This window comes from Microtus oregoni, unplaced genomic scaffold (assembly GCF_018167655.1).
Source record: "Microtus oregoni isolate MIOR12 unplaced genomic scaffold, Mior012 000018F_ref0000195, whole genome shotgun sequence".
Lineage (NCBI taxonomy): Eukaryota > Metazoa > Chordata > Mammalia > Rodentia > Cricetidae > Microtus > Microtus oregoni.
The window spans coordinates 3,534,903-3,552,716 of record NW_024543077.1 but is presented as its reverse complement, the minus strand read 5'-3'; the positions used below and the strand labels follow the sequence as shown (position 1 = coordinate 3,552,716).

Genomic DNA, 17,814 nt, shown 5'->3' with positions numbered 1-17,814 from the left:
GAAATATTCCACCTTGTCAGAGATAGGTGATCCACGAGGGCACTGTAGCTGGGGCCTTGTGAGAAGTTTTTTGGTTTTTGGGTTTTTGTTGTTGTTTGTTTTTTTGCATTGTGTTTTTATATATCTGCTTTTTATCTCCTCAATTAAAGGAATATAGACCTTTACCACAGTTGTGGGTTATACTTTAAGTGATACAAAACAGAGATTACCACACAGGGAAAGGGAGTGTGTGTATCTACACAGTTTCATACAATGCAGATTACTTCACAAGTAATCAAGACAAAAATCTGTTTATCATACTTCATTCCATTTCACAAAACAATGCCCTTTCCCCTCCCATGTATCACGACATCTGTAAATGATGTGGGAGTGTCATATATCAATCTGTTGATTTCATTGGTTAAGCAATAAAGAAACTGCTTGGTCCTCATAGGTTAAAACATAGGTGGGAGGAGTAAACAGAACAGAAGGCTGGGAGGAAGAAGCTGAGTCAGGAGTCGCCATGATTCTTCCACTCCAGACAGACGTAGGCTAGAATCTCCCTGGTAAGCGCACCTTGTGGTGCTACATAGATTAATAGAAATGGGTTAAAAGGCTGAAACTAAGGGGCCAAGCGGTGTTTAAAAGAATACAGTTTCCGTGTAATTATTTCGGGGCATAAGCTAAAGCTAGCCATGTGGACGGCTGGGTGCCCGTCCCCGCCGCTCCTTACTACAACAGAGTGGCACCCAACGAGCTAATGAACTCCACGTAAAACCCGAGAAAGCTTAATTTTAATCAGAGACGAAAACAGAGTTTAACACAGCTTTTGGCTGTTTGTTGGTGGCATGCTGTAGAGAGATTTCCTGATTCAGCAACAGCAGCAGAAAAAAAAAGCTGCGTCATTTTAAAGTGTGGCTTCCTAGGACTGTGCCGCCAATGCAAACTCTGCCTTTAAAGCATTTCAACAGCTTTTATGGGACTGAATGTTTGTGTTCCCACTTGGGATCGGAAGGAGAGTGCTCTGAGACCATGCCTAGGCAGACGGCCGAATCAGGCTTAGGCAGGTGGAAGGGCATGGCGTGTTTTCAGACTGCGCAGTGTTCTGCGTTTCAGATTTGGCTGTAACTTGGATAAAAAGAGTTTCTGTGCTGCACGCTCAGTCTCAAAATTAAACTGCTGAGTGTGGCTCCAATGTGGACTTGCTGTGTGTCTGGAACTGCTCAGCTCAGGGGTACCAATGGATCTGAGGCAGGAGCGGCTGCTCCAAGCTGAACTGTGCTGACCTCAGGCAGGAGCTGCCCTAATTATCATAAAAACAGCGCAGTTAAGGTTTAGACTTGGCAGTAAACAGACAGTACCGTATTACCCCTACATGGTGCAACTTAAGTTTTTAAGAATTGCTTAACATTTTAAGAAATGCTCCTGGATAGTAAAAAAATGTTACAGATTCACAATAAAACAGATTCAGACATAAAAGACCACACTGTTGGATGAATGTACGTAGGCTTGAGAGAGAGAAGAAAAAGAATATAGAGAATAAAGTTAACGGTTTAAAAAAAAAAAGGTAAAGTCTTTAAAGAGACAGAGTACAGATAGTTAAGAGATTAAAAGAAATAAAGAAAAATAAGCCACGTAAAAATGGAAAATTCACAGAGAGTCTGGATTATGTACATTGTGCTTTCTTTAAAATTTTTGACTGTAAAGGAGCTAAGTACAGAGAGACATTTCATTACATGGGCTGCTAAGCTAAACCAGAATGGATATAAGGGTATTACGATTTCAAAATTTGGGTTTAAGAATATGATGCTTTGGAGAGGGTCTTCTTTTGTTTTCACTGAGGACCAGACCCTGTGGATTTCTTCTATTCCAATTTGGTGTGATAGACCATGCCCTCCTGAAAGGTTGTTGTGAACATCTTCAGAAAATTGCTTCGCTCAACTGCCAACTGAGATGAAACTAGCACACAGGTTATACCATGAAAGACCTAATTTACGAAGCCCCCATTCAGCAGGAAGCAGTTTGGAGAGAAAAAACTGCGCCCATGTTCCCAAAATATTGTTTATAAATGTTCTTTTACATTTAAAGGGGGATATGATATAGGTATGAATAATTTGCATTGGTATGGATTTTAAGGTCAATTTTGTTATATGTATATGTATTTTTGATCTTGAATAAGGTGTGATTGTGTAGTTCATTTTTAAAATGTAATGTATAATTAGGAAATATAGGTTGTTGATGGATAATCATAAATAATAGTCAAGTTTGTAGTCATGTTACTTAGATTTTCTAGATATATAGAGATATATTTCAGATAGGCATTCTTCATATCTCTCAAAGGCTACAGAATATGGCATTTAAAATATTTTAATAACTTAGGACTTTTCATGACAATGAGACACGTCTGCTCCTGGCAGCACCAATCTACTTCGAGAGGAAGATGGGCATTGAAGAGGATCCTTATGGAGTTTGATAGCCATTTGGGCAAGAAACTGCTCTTGCCTGGACTGTTGCATAAAATGGACACAGAGAACCCGCAGAGAGAGGACTGCTGAACTTGCCTAAAGGTGAGATGGTCTTTCGGGGTTCATGACTCATGAAAGAGTCTGCGAGACATTCTGCAGGACACAGCAGATAGTGACTGAACTGTCTTTGGAATTTCCTGCTTCATGGAAATGTCTGCTGGATACTTTGGGCCTGAAGGCTAAAGATGGATGCCCCAACGGTACAAAAGAACTTTGGGTGACTGTCCAGGCAGCGAGATGTCTCTGTCATTTTTAGAGTTTTCTTATTTCTTGTTTACTTAGGTAGTATTATATCCTTCTGGAGTCTTTGATGGAGTTGAAGAATGAATAGATAGTTATAGTTTTCCTTAGTTATGATAAAAGATAAAATAGATATAAATATTGTAACTGTAATTCTTGCTTGATAACTGTTTTGCTATATGTAATTTTGCTATGTTAAAGTTAAAGCCTTCCGTTTTTGTTTAAACAGAAAAAGGGGAAGTGATGTGGGAGTGTCATATATCAATCTGTTGATTTCATTGGTTAAGCAATAAAGAAACTGCTTGGTCCTCATAGGTTAAAACATAGGTGGGAGGAGTAAACAGAACAGAAGGCTGGGAGGAAGAAGCTGAGTCAGGAGTCGCCATGATTCTTCCACTCCAGACAGACGTAGGCTAGAATCTCCCTGGTAAGCGCACCTTGTGGTGCTACATAGATTAATAGAAATGGGTTAAAAGGCTGAAACTAAGGGGCCAAGCGGTGTTTAAAAGAATACAGTTTCCGTGTAATTATTTCGGGGCATAAGCTAAAGCTAGCCATGTGGGCGGCTGGCTGGGTGCCGGGGACGCAGCCCCGCCGCTCCTTACTACAACATGTAAACTTTAGTCATATGTGCACACTGGCTTCTCTACTGGACTGTGAGCAGTCCTTAAAAACAGGACTTGTAGGGGTTTTGCGACTGCTGTAATTTGGGGCACACTAAGACTGCATTCTACCATTGAGCTACCTCTTCGGCCCCAGGAATTGTGTCTTGATTATTTCTGTGCCAGTGTCTGGTGTCCTGGGCAGCAGTGGGTGCGTAAGAGCTGGCTGCTGAATAAATAACTGTGTTTCACTGTTCAGATGTTCAATAGGACAATGAGAGCAGATGCAGAGACTTGGAGACGTGAGTGTTACCTTGGTGTGGCTGATCTACTGCTGGTGCCTGCTAATTCTTTTCCTTCAGTTTTGATGGCAGGTTCCCCACAAGATGGAATCATAGATAGAGCGTTGCTGGATTCAGTATTCTCTCGGAGTCCTCGCTCAGATAAAAGCACATTTTCTGTCATGTCGGTGGTAGGAAGAGGCTTATAGCTGTCGTAAGTATCTGACAGAGGTTCCAGGGCAAGTGAAACCTGAAAGAACATGAAACAATAGATTTTCTTCAGCCTCCAGTAACTAACTGTAAGAAATCCTTGCCTGACAAAAGTTAATGTCTACCTGTTCCTCACAAGAGTAGGCCTAGATTTCTGCTGACTTCAAAAACCTCTCTCACTACGCTTCATTCCTTTGTGTGAGACAGACCAATGCCCTATATTCACAGCTCTGCACCTTTATTCAGGCCTCGATTCTCTCATGCCTAGATGAAGATATCAAAGTCATTGCCTTCTTCAGGATGCCCCTTACTGTCTACCCACCACTACAATCACTACTTACTGAACACTTTACTACAGGCCAGGAATGCGCTGTATTCCCCATCCAGATCACCGCAGTGATGACACAAGTCTGTCAGGAACTTATATTCTCATAACTGTGAGGTTAAGGAAAAAGCAGAGGCCAGATGTGGTGATGTATGCCTAGTAATACCAGCACATAGGGTGCGAAGGCAGGAAAATTATGATTCCCCAGTCAGTCTATGCTACCTGGTGAGAGTCTATCTCCAAAGCCAAGGTTTAGAGAGCATATTTGCATCACTTACCTATCACACAAACATATTATGAATCCCTTGAAGGCACAAACCACATTCTTTAGTTTTTTATAGACTGGGTAGCACAGAACCACAGATATGGTTCTGTTGGATGAATGGCATGGTATTTTATGACACATTCTTAGGTTTGTTGTCTGGGACAAAAAAAGTCCTTATTGTCACGCTGGAGATAAAATGTGACAAGCACTATGAGGAGAAACTAAGTTTCTGCTGCTTGAGCTCTTGCTGGTTGTAGTCCAGCTCGGGTGGGGGTGGGGGCAAGGCAGGAGGGAGCCTTTGAGTCTTGGACTTGGTGGACTTATACAGCAAGACCTGGTCTCCAAAGAGAAGACAAAGTTCTCTACAATTTCACTCCTGTGAGTTGAAGTACACTATTAAAAACTTTCTTCAGTACCAGTGAGAAGATTCAGTGGGGAAAGGCACTTGCTGAGCAGCCAGCCTGGAACCCACAGAGAGGTAGAAGGAGAGAACTGACTCAACAGCTCTCAAGAGTTGTCTTCTGATCTTCACACACACTGTGATGTGCATGCCTGTGCACACACACACTGACATGTGCCTGTGTCCCTACATCTTCTTCTTAAAAAAAAAAAAATTGCTGGGCGTTGGTGGCACATGCCTTTAATCCCAGTACTCAGGAGGCAGAAGCAGGCAGATGAGGTCAGCCTGGTCTACAAGAGCTAGTTCCAGGACAGGTTACAAAGCTACAGAGAAACCCTGTCTCGAAGAAACAAAACAAAACAAAAAATTATCCAGTCCTCTGAAAAGTCCAACTAGGAAAAACCTAATAGGGTAATGAAACAAAACTAAATATACCTCAGAAGAGGAAAAAATAACATTATTGAGAAGTTTAGCTTCAATGACAGAATGAGAAGGAGAAACTGTTTAAGCAGTCACAGACAGCCAATGATGAATGACCCAACACAGAAATGAAAAAATAGTTTTTCAGATATCTTTTAAAGGTCAATGAATATTTTGTGTAGAGAAACTGCCAATCCATGAACTCAAACCAAACCTAGATCTTACTGAGAATTCTGACCAGGAACCAAATCAAGACTTTCCCACAAGTAAACACCATGTGTGTCTGAGTACTGTGTGATCACTGTAACAGTGTCTCCTACAATCTGGGCTGCCCCAGTTGTCACTTACCAAAGATGGCCACTGCATTTCAGAAGCAGAGAAAGCACTGGAATAAAAGTGCCCCGCCCTTAGTTTGGACTTGCTGAATCGCCAGTGAAGCTTGCTTTTCCCTAAGCAGAGTTGAACTAGTAAAGTCCAACTTAGAAGCCTGCTGAGACTTTCAATAGTGGAGAAAGCTCAGAGAAAAACCTTGCATTTTCTGCCTCAAACTTAGGGCTAGCCTAATTCATCTGTTGATACCAGCTCTATGCTAACTGCTGGGGCAGAGCAATGACTAAAACAGACTCTGTTCCAGAAGATCACAGACCTTACAGGGAACCCAGGGAGAGAACCAAGCTCAGACAAGAGGAGATGAAGGAGTACAGGGACGACTTTCCAGAAGTGGGACACAAATGATTAGGCAGAAAATACTAGGCATGAAGTCAGATGAAGCTAAGTGGGGCTGAGGTAAATAAAACATTGCAGACTAAGGAAAAACATCTAAATTTGGACACATAAAACACATTAACCAATCAACTGGTTACCTCTGGGCTTGACTCCTAAGCCCTCTGCCTCTCAGTGTTCTTAATACAGTACTGTATCCATCTAGACTTCCACTCTGCCCCTCCCCAATTATGTTCTCTCTCTGCTCACTTCTCCGCCAGTGCCATTAATGAGTCTGTCTGCCTGCCTGCCTGCCTGTCTCCCATGCTGGGAGCTGAATATAGGCCTCATGCATGTTAAGCACACGCTATATTCCCAACCAGATTTTTCTATGTTATACAAACTATTTTACTTTTTAAGCTGGAGATTTCTCCCTTAAAATGTCTTCATGTACCCAAAGTTTTATCCAATGAAAACAATTTTCATTTGTCAGGATAAGGGAACTAACAGTATTTGTTGCTATTGTTGTTCTATCTCCAGATCACATTCTGCCATCTAAATATACCACCATCTCCTGAAGCCCACACCATCCACATATGCCATAAATATACCATATGCGCCTCCCATGTATAACAGAGCAATGCTAAGGATGCTCATCTGCCTTCTAGCAATGACTCAGGGTCTCTCTGGTACTAAGTTGCCTACAGCTTTCTACTTATATCTGTGGCATCTAACGTATAATTTCCAGACTTATGCTAGGCCACACAGCATTTAAACAATGATTAATCAATGCTTTAAAATTATATTTCTTATACAAATTTGTATCTCTGGCTTCTCTTGAAAAATAAGAAAATCCACGAAAGCTGAGTCCCCATTCTAATGTGGCAAAAAATGAACTAGATTAGACCAGTGACTTGGTCAGGAATATACATCCAGTTGCTATACCTGGGGCTATTAGTTTGCTTGATTTTTTTTTAATTTGCTTATAGTAAAATGACAATTTTCTAGTTGTAATTTCATGACTAAACACACACACACATACACACACAGCCGCCATAGTCAAGAAAGGGAACATGTCCATCATCCAAATAATTGCCTTATTCTTCTGTAGTTACGCCCTCCTTACTGCCAACCCCTACCATCTGCTCATGACAGTATGCCATCATCTAGTGTAGAAGCTCTGGAGAGTCTTCCACTGTGGAGGTCCTCAAGTGCGTTTTACTGGTTGGCACACCATGACTGATGTCTTTCCACACTGGCTCCTTAATAAATACTGAAGCAGCTTTGCATTCCTGGGGAAAACTCTTGGGGACAGGATTATTCTTCCTGTACAGTGCTGGCCCCAGTTTGCTGGTATTTTCTTGGGAATTTTGAGGTCTAGGTTCATGAGGGATACAGTTCTGCAGTTTTCCTGTATTTTCCCTCTCTAGTTTAGGTATCAAAGTGTTACATGCCTCAGAATAATGTTTTCTCCTTTTCAATTTTTCTGAAAGAGACAATAAGATTGGTGGTATTTTTTTTTCTTCCTTAAATGTTTGGAAGAATTTGCTGATAAAGTGATCTAGGCCTAGAGCTTTCTTTTTTGGCAGGTCTAAAATTGCAAATTCAATTTTTTCAAATAGTACCAGATCTATTCAGAGTATTTCTTCTTCTTCAGGGAATTCTTGTAGTTCAGTTTGAGAAGAATCAGGCCATTTCATCTAGGTTGTCAAATTTTAACATGTAGGGTTACTTGTGGCATTCTGTTAATGTCTGTCGGTTCCGAAATCTGCTCTCTTTCTTACAGTAGAGACATGATGAAAGTGTTATGTTTCTTTTTCACATACTCATTGTACACAGTGATGGTTTTCATAATGACATTTTAAATCATCTTTGTGTGCCTTGTGTGTTTGTGTGTAAGAGAGGCATGGGTGTGCGTGGTGTGGTGCTGCATTGAAGTCAGAGGACAATCTTGAGTTCTGGTCTTTCCACTTTGTTTTGGAGAGTCTCTTGTTCACCAGTGTGCAGACAGGCTAGCTGGACCATGAACTTCTGGAATTCTTATGTCTCTGCCTCCCACCTTGCTTTAGGAACACTGACTGTAGACATGCACTACCAAGCCCAGCTTTACATGGGTTCTTTGGAACTGAACGCAGGTCCTCACACTTGCACAGCATGCACTTTGCCCACTGAGCTCTTCCCATAGCCCTGATAATAACACTTGAATTCAAATATATTATGTGCCTTATGACAATATCCCCCAGAGACTCCTGTTCCCCTTCCTTCTCCTACTAGACCCCTTCCTCTTTCAAAACAGCCCTGAGTCTATTTTTATGCCATATTTAAACGTGTGTATGCAAAGAAAGTGGAATATTTTTCTGTGTCCATGAAAGAAGAAAAAGAGACTTGAGAAATTTAAAATAATAGTGGATAATATATGGACAAAATGTGATATCAAACCATTATGTCAATAGGATTATCAAACAAACTACAGCCATTCTGTAGAAAAAAATGCATGATGAAAATGGAATAAATCCTACTGAGGATGGCAAAATTTTGAAAAGGACTCCCACCAAATGCAGCTGGATCTGTGTGCAGTAAACACTATTTAGATGTGTAAGGACAGCAAGCACTTTAATGAGTAATCTCCCCAGCTGTATATTCTCCGTTATATCCTGCTACACACCCTTCCTTCACAGTCGCTTGTCTGGAAAAAAGAAATTTTTTAAAAATACTTTTTTAAAATGTATCTCTTTGCTATAAAGATGTTTTATTTAAACGTGTGTGTGTGTGTGTGTGTGTGTGTGTGTGTGTGTGTGTAGTTATGTGATTGTGAATGCAAGTGCCTGTAGATGTCAGAGGTGTTGTATTCTCTGGAGCTATACTTATAGACAGTTATGAGCTGCCCAACATGGGTGCTGGAAACCGAATTCTGGTCCTCTGGAAAACAGCAAGCACTGTTAACCACTGAGCCACATTCCCAGTCCTGGAGAAAAGGAAATTCTAATTGCTGCTTCTGCCTCACTGCTGCTCCTTATTACCAAACTTCTTATCTTCAGCGTCTAACTTCTGTCTCAATTTTCTATTAAAACACAATTCAAATCCAATGACCTTTACGTTTGAAAATCTTATTACATAAATTACATTTAAATATGGTCAAAAAATAGTACAGCTATTTTGGAAAACTTTAGTAGTTCCTCAAAAAGTTAAACGAAGTGCCATATCACCCACCAACTCTACTCCCACGTATGTGCACAAGGGAACTGAAAGCCCATGTTCACAAAAAACTTCGAGTTGCGCACAGAAGCTAAGAAATCCAATGCCCATGAATCAAAAATCATAAACAAAATGATGTCTATGTATACAATCAAATATTTCACCCACAAAAAGGAATATATGCTACAATATATTTAAATCTTAAAAACATTATGCTAAGTGAAAGAAGACAGTTTCAAAAAAGCTCACACTATATTTGAAATGGCAGGGATAGGAAATAAAAGGACAGAAAGTAGCCTGATATGCCAGGGGTGGGGATGTCCGGGATCGTGGAAGAGTGGCTGATAATGAGCACAGTGCTGAGTTTTGGAATGAAAGAAATGTCCTGAAATTAGAAAGTAGTAAAGCTTGTATAATCTGGTGACTATACTTAGAAAACAAACAAAACAAAACAAAAACTGAACTACATACTTTAAAAGGGTAGATTTCATATTTTCAAATTATATCTTGATCATAAAAATAAAACCACCACCACAAAAGGCTACATAGAATCCTATATTCCAACTGCTATTATCATTCCTTATTTTTCCCTAGGTATCAATCACATGCATACATGTAGTACCATCTGATTTTCCCTAGGCATCCATCACATGCATGCATGTAGTACCATCTGATTTTTCCCTAGGCATCAATTGTATGCATACATGTAGTACCATCTGATTTTTTCCTAGGCATCAATCATATGCATGTATGTAGTAGTACCATCTGATTTTTCCCTAGGCATCAATCACATGCATGCATGTAGTAGTACCATCTGATTTTCCCTAGGCATCCATCATATGCATACATTAGTACCATCTGATTTTCCCTAGGCATCAATCATGCATACATGTAGTACCATCTGATTTTTCCCTACGCATTAATCATATGTATACATGTAGTACCATCTAAATTCGCTTTTGTCATGATCAAACTACAATTAATTCTGTTGAACAACCCGTCTTCATTTCTCTAGTACTGGGAAGACACTGCCATAACTAGCCCCAAGGATGCAGAGCTTTCTCTCTCTTTGGAGTATTTCTGTAAGACTGAGGTATACAAAGCTGAGTGCTTCTGAAGGCTGAGAGAGCAGAATGTGCACCCACAGGAGAGTACCTTAATAGCTTTTGAAACATAAGTTTAGCATTTTGCAGGCCTGATGCAAATCCTACAGCAGCAGAAACACATGAGTTTAGCCTCACTTCGCCATACAGACATCAACGGAAGGCAGCACTGCTTTCTGAATAAAAATGACGCAAATCCATTGACAAATCCTTGAGCTCTTCCCCTTAGTTGCGGGGTTTTTGGAGTTGATATTCTGTTGCATGACATATGGCGTACGCTTCTGTGGTGCATTCTTGTATCTGGTAATGTTAGTGTTCTTTCCCTACTTTTTCTTGGTTTCTTTTCCTATTTATTTAATTTTTTTGTATTAGCTTTAGGGCAAATTTGGCAAGGTGTAAAACCAACGGACTTTTTAAAATTTTTAGTTGTATTTATTTAATGCTAAATTTATTCCCATACCGTAAATTTTAGTTTCTTCAGTTTCTTCTGGGATATCTTTTGTCCTATGTAGCCTCCCTTTCTGGCTTTGGAACAGTTTGCTCCTTTTCAGTAAGGGTCACCTCACTGTGGCAGGTTCATCCAGCCTGAGCTCTGTAAGTTCAATGGCACACCTAGGAACTTTGTCCACTTTGTTTAACGATGAGAATCTACACCCAACTCGTAAGTTCAGCATCACTCTATCTATTCTTAAGCACGTGTAGTAAAATTTCAGCACTCTACTTGTCCAGCCCCACTGTCTGGCCTGGCTGCACCTAGGGACTCCACCATTATAATGTGGGAACAACACACATGGCTTCTTTAAAGTGATACTTTCCAGATACGTGGTGGCTTTTTAAACACATCCACTCTTGATGGCCTGGGCCATCAAGGAAACATGAAGATTTGAACATCATGATTTGCTTCTTTTATTTTTTTTAGGGCTTTCTGAGTCAAGAGAATAGAGAACCGTCTTCACAGGTCATCTTACCGCTTACAGGAAGAAGCATAGGGCTCCTGAAAGAATTCATTTGTCACTTGAATTTGTGAAGTGTGAATGTTAAGTGATCATTCTGAAGCTCTCCCAGAGTCTCCTCAGAAAAGGAATCTATGGTCTTCACAGAACCCTCTCATACCTACAGTATTGTATATCATACTGTGTTCTAAAAAACTGCATGAGAGAGCTGTGTCTTATTTCTGCATTCGTGGTACATAAAAGTGCATCAGAAATACAAATTGGCGGGAAAAGGTAGAAGAGGAGGAGGAAGGGAGGGGAGCACAGAAAAATGTATAACTCAAAAAAAATATACACATAAAAAATACAAATTGGATCAATGAGTGACAATATTAAAGATAGCACCTACACGACTGAAACAAAGGCTTCTGGGCACTATATTAGGAACTGGCAGAAAACAAAGGAAGAAAATAGAGTCTCATACTTTAGGGAGTCTAGACTCTAAATGGGGATCCTACCAATAAACAATTCTGGTTACTGCACTAGATCAACAAAGACATAATTAATCCTATGAATTCAGTACAGTGCAGAGAAGGAGAGCGCAACCGGAGTGTGAAAGTTTCCTGGTGCTGGGTTTAGAAAAAGGAAGCAAGTCAAGTGCAGAATGAGCAAGGACAAGGAAGTACTCTTCATGAGACATGGGACTCATTCTAGAAGACTTGATTCCTGCCCCCAGATTTTATTCTTTGCAGTTGTTACTGGTCGGTCAAACAGTGTTTGAACACTTGGTCCCCAGCGCGTGAGGCTGTTTTGGAGAGTTGAGGAACCTATAGGAGTGGGGCCTCACTAACAGAAGTGAAGCATGGGGTGGGGCTTGAGGTTCACAGGCTCCTGTCCTATCTTTGCTTCCTAATCCTCGATGTGAGCAAGCAGCCTCAAGCTCCTGCTGCCATGTCTTCCCTACAAGTAACTGTACCTTCAATCAGGAATCAAAATAAAGCCTTAAGTTGCTTCATATCAGGTATCTGGTCACAATAACGAGAAAAGTGATAAGACAGCAGTAAAGAATTAGAACATTTTTACCTGAAGTTCTCCAAGTTTCTTAGATACTGGTGAAACAATGGTAAAAAATCCATTGATTTGATGGGTTGGAGACAGCTGGGCAAGTCCACTGATTTGAACTCTGCCAACCGGAAGATGATCAAGTTTGGTGATGACTTCCAACACCAGCACAGCCATATCTAATCAGAAACAATTACAACATATTCAGATAGTTTCCATTATTTTGGTTTTGGAAATAGGTCAAAGGGTATATAATAAAAAACTTAAAATTTGAAGTTAGTCAGGCACTTCCTTACTATACCTTATGAGGAAGGAGAAGCAAGCCCAACACCAACAGAAGTCTTAGAGAGGAATGACAAGTGCTGTATAGTACAGGGGGTTATACTGAATATTTAGCTTATAAGCACAAGGATCTGGGTCCAATTCCCAGAATACATATAAAAATGTCATACAAGGTGGTATGTACTTGCAATTCCAGCACAAAGTAGAGACAGGTAGATACCAGGAGTTTGCCAGCTAGTCTCTCTCTCTCTCTCTCTCTCTCTCTCTCTCTCTCTCTCACACACACACACACACACACACACACACACACATCTTTAAAAGTACCAGTAAATGTATTCAGCCAGGTACATAAACCTTCAATCTCAGCACTATAGGGATAGAGACAGAGTGATTGATTTCTATGAGCTGGAAGCCAGCCAGGTCTACACACACACACACACACACACAAAAAGTACTAGTAAATTTATTTGCCAAGAACTCAAGCATTAGTCTGAAAATACTTGAAATATAAATGCAACAGCTCTTAGTAACTTCATTCTCATTTTTTCAGTATTGACTTAAGAGAAAGGGCTACTCTGCATGACTATAGGGGTTTGTCTTGACCTCCCAGAATCTCATTGCTTGTTTTAGAATATTGAGGTACCCAAAACACTTGAAACCAAGACAAACAGAAATAGACACCTTAACTACATTCTACAATTTATCTCTCATTCTTTTAGGGTCTTAAATCATGGAAAGAGAATAAAATGCACACAAATGGAATTAATATCATGTCAGGACAGTACAAACTCTGAGTATTTTCTTATCAAAGCTAAGTAATGGTTCATTATTACTACTTGTTCAATACTTAAATGGAAACCATGTAGGACTTATAATGAGAAGGTCCATGTGGGTTTTTCTTTGCTTTAATAGTCAGAAGCTGTTTTGGTAGAACCATCCATAAAATAGGCATCTTAACATCTGTGTGGGGGAACTGAGGATACTGCATATAGATTACACAGGACAGTGTCTTCCCACACAGCAGCTACTGAACTGAGTGACTATATGACTTTAAACAAATTACTTAACAGACCATAACCCTTTTGCTGGTGCTTATCTCAAAAAATTACATAAACTGATCTAAAGTACTCTGTAGGCTGCCAATGATATACATATGTGGAAAAAGAAATGGATCAACATCTTTGGTTACTTACTAACAGCTAGATTCTTACAAGCCTCATGAGTCTCTTTATAATCATTTTTTAAAATTACATTTTCACTTATGTTTGTGTTGTGTATGAAGCATATCACAGCACATAGGTGGAGGTCACAGGACAACTTGCAGAAATGGGTTCTCTCCTCCCACCATGTGGAGCCTGGGGATAAAACTCAGGTCATCAGACTTGGTGGCAGGTGTCTTTACACAATGCATCACTTCATTGGGCTTTATTTTTCCAGAGCAAAGAACCAAACCCAAAGCTTTGTGCCAAGCACTCTACCACTAAGCTAAATTCCTGGCCCTTGTCCCTCCTTTACAATTCTCCGATATAGGTGTTCTAACTCTAGGTTGGGGGTTAAACAAGATCAGAGAGGCCATGTAACATCCCTAGGTTCAGTAAGTTTTAAAGTCATCAAAATGGGCTAAAACTTAGTTCTATCCAATTCTAAAGTTGAGTCTACCATGTTACCTTACTATATGTTGCCCAAAGAAGAAAACGTTTCAGTCTTAACAAATTTATGATCTTTATCCTTCCTTCATTTTTGCTGTACTATCATTCAGTATTATTCACATTCCCACTGGTACTCATTCCAACTGAGTCTTCTCTGATTACCACAGGGTGACAACGGGATGGTCGAGGGTCACTGAAGTGTGTTTTGGAATATTTATGGATACTACTTCTGGCAAAAGAGTAAAGAGCAAAGGAAAAAAGACATAAAAGAAGCAATGAGGTGTTATCAAGTCTTCTATGCTTAAAAAAATGTATGTGTATGGGAGTTTGCCCACATGTATGCCTATGTACCACTTTTGTGCCTGGTCTCCTTTGGAGGCCAGAAGGCCTTGGACTCATTGGAACTGGTGGTACAACCAGTTGACAGCTGCCATGTGAGTGCTGGGAACCGAAGCCAGGTCTTCTGGAATAGTAGACAGTACTCTAAGCTACTTCTCCAACTCCAAGCTCTCTACTTTGCATAAAAGAGTAGAAATATTAGTGAGCCTGGAGCTAATAGTCTTCCTAAAATTAGGGCTAGAGTTGAGGTGATCTTGGGTTAATCACCTTTAATTCTTTGAATGTCAAACCCACCATCTAGAAAATAAGCCCACTACCCACAGCAAATGGGCAGGGCCTCAGGGCATGCATTCTAGGCCACCCCAGAGGCTTCAACTTAATCCTTCAACTGTATTTTCACTTTCCTTCAACAAAAAGGCTATAATGTTTAGCAACAGTACCAACATCTTTTCTGAGTAAGATAAAAGAAATTAAGGGAATGAATAAGTGATCACCTCACTACACCATAGGATTGCTTTTATAAGATGACAGACTTGAAAGTATTTCATAAACTACCAAACATGCTATCGCTCCCTGTGTTTTTGTTTTATCTGAACTCACTGGTTTGCTATTTCTATTTACCCTGGACTCTTTGTTTTGTGCCAATCTATAAACTACTCATTAGCTTACCTTTTGCATCTTAAGTGTGGTATGCAAAAAAGGGATACAGAAGAGAGAAAGGGGTACAGAAAAGAATTCAGAAATAGTCATACTTTCCCCAAGTTTTCAGTTATAGTAGACATTGATATGAAGGAATTATAGACCTCTTGGTTTCTCATTTTCTTTCTGTCTATTTCATTTGTTTATTTGTTGAAGGGTACACTATCACGGTGCACAAGTAGCAGTCAGAGGACCACTTGCAGAACTCAGCTTTCTTCCTCTACCATGTGGAACCTTCGGTCCAAATTCTGGTGGTCAGGCTCTGTGGCAATTGTCTTTGAGCCATTTCACCGTCCCAACTTGGCTATCTACTTTCTAGAGAACATATCATGGTTATGTTGACAGCTGGCTCTTCTCTTACAAGGTTCACCCCCATTGGTGTCCTATTCAAACACTGCCTTTCCCATTTCTTTTCTAACTAGAAAATGAAATTTGGGCATGAACATATTATTTTGTGTTAGGCTCCTTCAAATTATTGATAGGAAAATTAAAGTCCAGAAAGATGAAAAGGTTTGTTCAATATAAAGTAGAAAGTAAAAAGCAGAAGTAGGATTCTGGTTTCCTAGTAATTTACACAATTGTCCGTTAATGGCGACCTAGAGTAGTCACAATTTTCTATGCGTGAGTAATTGCATATTTACTCACATACTGCTTAGCATCACTCATTAATGCTTTGTGTCAGCTCTTGGTAGGTACAATAGTTTAAAACTTTGTCCCCCAGTTCCTCAGAAAATATCTGTGTAGACCTTAAACCTACAATGTAGTAGGTACTGGACTGGTCACTTTACTTTTTCAATTAAGTTCCATGATAATTCCTAATAGGAACATATTATTCTCCTCGCAACAGAAAACTGAGACTCTATGTTCTTGAGAACCTAGCCTGACTGTAGTGGTTCACACCTTCAATTCCAGCACTCAGGAGGCAAAGGGAGAGGGTCTCTGGGTTGAAGGCCAGCCTGGTCTACAGAGTGAGGTCCAGTTCAGCCAGGGCTACACAGAGAAATCTTATCTTGAAAAACAAACAAACAAACAAACAAACAAACCAAACTCAAACAAAAACCTCCTAGCATTACACAACAATCCCAAGTCTGAATCTAAAGTTCAAACTTAACTGTCTGGACTTCAAATCTGTGTCCTTTCAACTCAACCAGGCTGCTTCTTCATGAAAACACCCAGACAGTCAAGGGGTAGCTGTCTGATCTCACTTCATAGCAAATAGGGCCTGAAATGTGAAGGCACTTTCCTCAACTCCTACAGTTCCTAACACGAACTTAAATGCTCAGATGAAATATAGCTATCTAACAGGATGTACAAATAAGTGCATGACTGCTGATTCCTGTATTAAAGGACACCCTTTTTTTTTACTGACCTGCTAACCCTTTTCATTTGAGGATTTAATAAATATCATTTTCATTTAGATTTATCATCTTTCTGAAATCTGATAAGTTTCAAAGTTAGTATTATGAACACAGCACTAAAAAGTAGTGGTAAGATCTAAAGATATTAGTCTCTGTCCCTGACTGTATGATCGTGGCAGGTAAGACACTTTAAAGATAGTCTTTGCTGAAATAATAGACTGCTGACAGTAAGCAGGTTTCATACCAGGTTTGCAGTTAAGACAAAACACAAGCATACCTGTTAGATATGAGGTGAACTGCTTTGGACCACAACGGATAGCATAACGGGTAGTTGTTCTCACAACTTTTGGTTCAGTCTGCAATGCATCCCTGGGACAAAAGAGGGTTCCGTCTGACGTTTCTCCCCACCATCTTACTCGGACAAGTACAGAAGTGGGAGGCTTCGCAATCTTCCATACGACTTTATTAATAGTAAGCTTGAGAAAGCAGCGCAACTGCCCTTCAACCAGAGGTGGTAGGCTTGTTGATGGTGAGATGTCACTCAAACCTATGGAAGAACACAACAAAACTGAGTTAAAATCTAGACTAACTGTGGAAAATGGGTTGGTTTTTTTTTCTTTTGTTTTCTTTTGAGACAGGATCTCATTAGATAGTCCTGTGTAGCATGAATATGAAAAACCCAGAGATGAATATTGGGGTTCAACCCAACAACCAGAAAAGCAAGGCAGTCACTAGAGAAGTCTTAACCCTATCAAGGCTGGGCGAAACCAACTAAGCCCCTCTCTCTCCTTTCATTTTATATTCCCTCTAGTGCTGGGATTAAGGTTGTGTGACTCCCTAGTACTGGGATTAAAGGTGTAGGCCACTACCACCTGGATGTGTATTTTGTATAGCCCAGGATGGCCTTGAATTTACAGAGATCTGTCTGCCTCTGTCTCCCAAATATTGGAATTAAAGGTGTGTGCCACCATGGCCTGACTGACCTCTAGTGACCTCTCTTTGCCCTTTTGATCTTTAGGCAAGCTTTATTTATTAAAACATAAGTAAAATACCACTACAGTCCTAGCTTGTCTATAACTTATTATAGATCAGGCTGGCCTCAAGCTCACAGAGATCCACCTACCTCTGAATCCTGAGAGCTGGGGTATATCACCACATCGTAATAGGATCTTCAAACAAAAAGTAAAACTACTTAGTGTCTACAGAGAAGGCTTTTCCTACCTGTTCTAATACTGAGAAGTCACTA

At 40.1% G+C, this 17,814-nt stretch overlaps 1 protein-coding gene across 2 annotated transcripts in view; it reads right to left on the bottom strand.

The window, feature by feature from the left end:
* The window catches only part of LOC121458893 (C2 domain-containing protein 3-like), a 100,563-nt gene that overhangs the window by 80,828 nt on the left and 1,921 nt on the right, over nt 1-17,814 (bottom strand). For both annotated transcript variants that reach the window (XM_041668255.1, XM_041668256.1), the window contains exons 2-4: nt 16,846-17,115; nt 12,263-12,420; nt 3,660-3,877 (exon numbers count right to left, since the gene is read on the bottom strand). In XM_041668255.1, the coding sequence (XP_041524189.1) occupies nt 3,660-3,877; nt 12,263-12,420; nt 16,846-17,115 (646 nt within the window). The remainder of the gene's footprint in view (nt 1-3,659; nt 3,878-12,262; nt 12,421-16,845; nt 17,116-17,814) is intronic.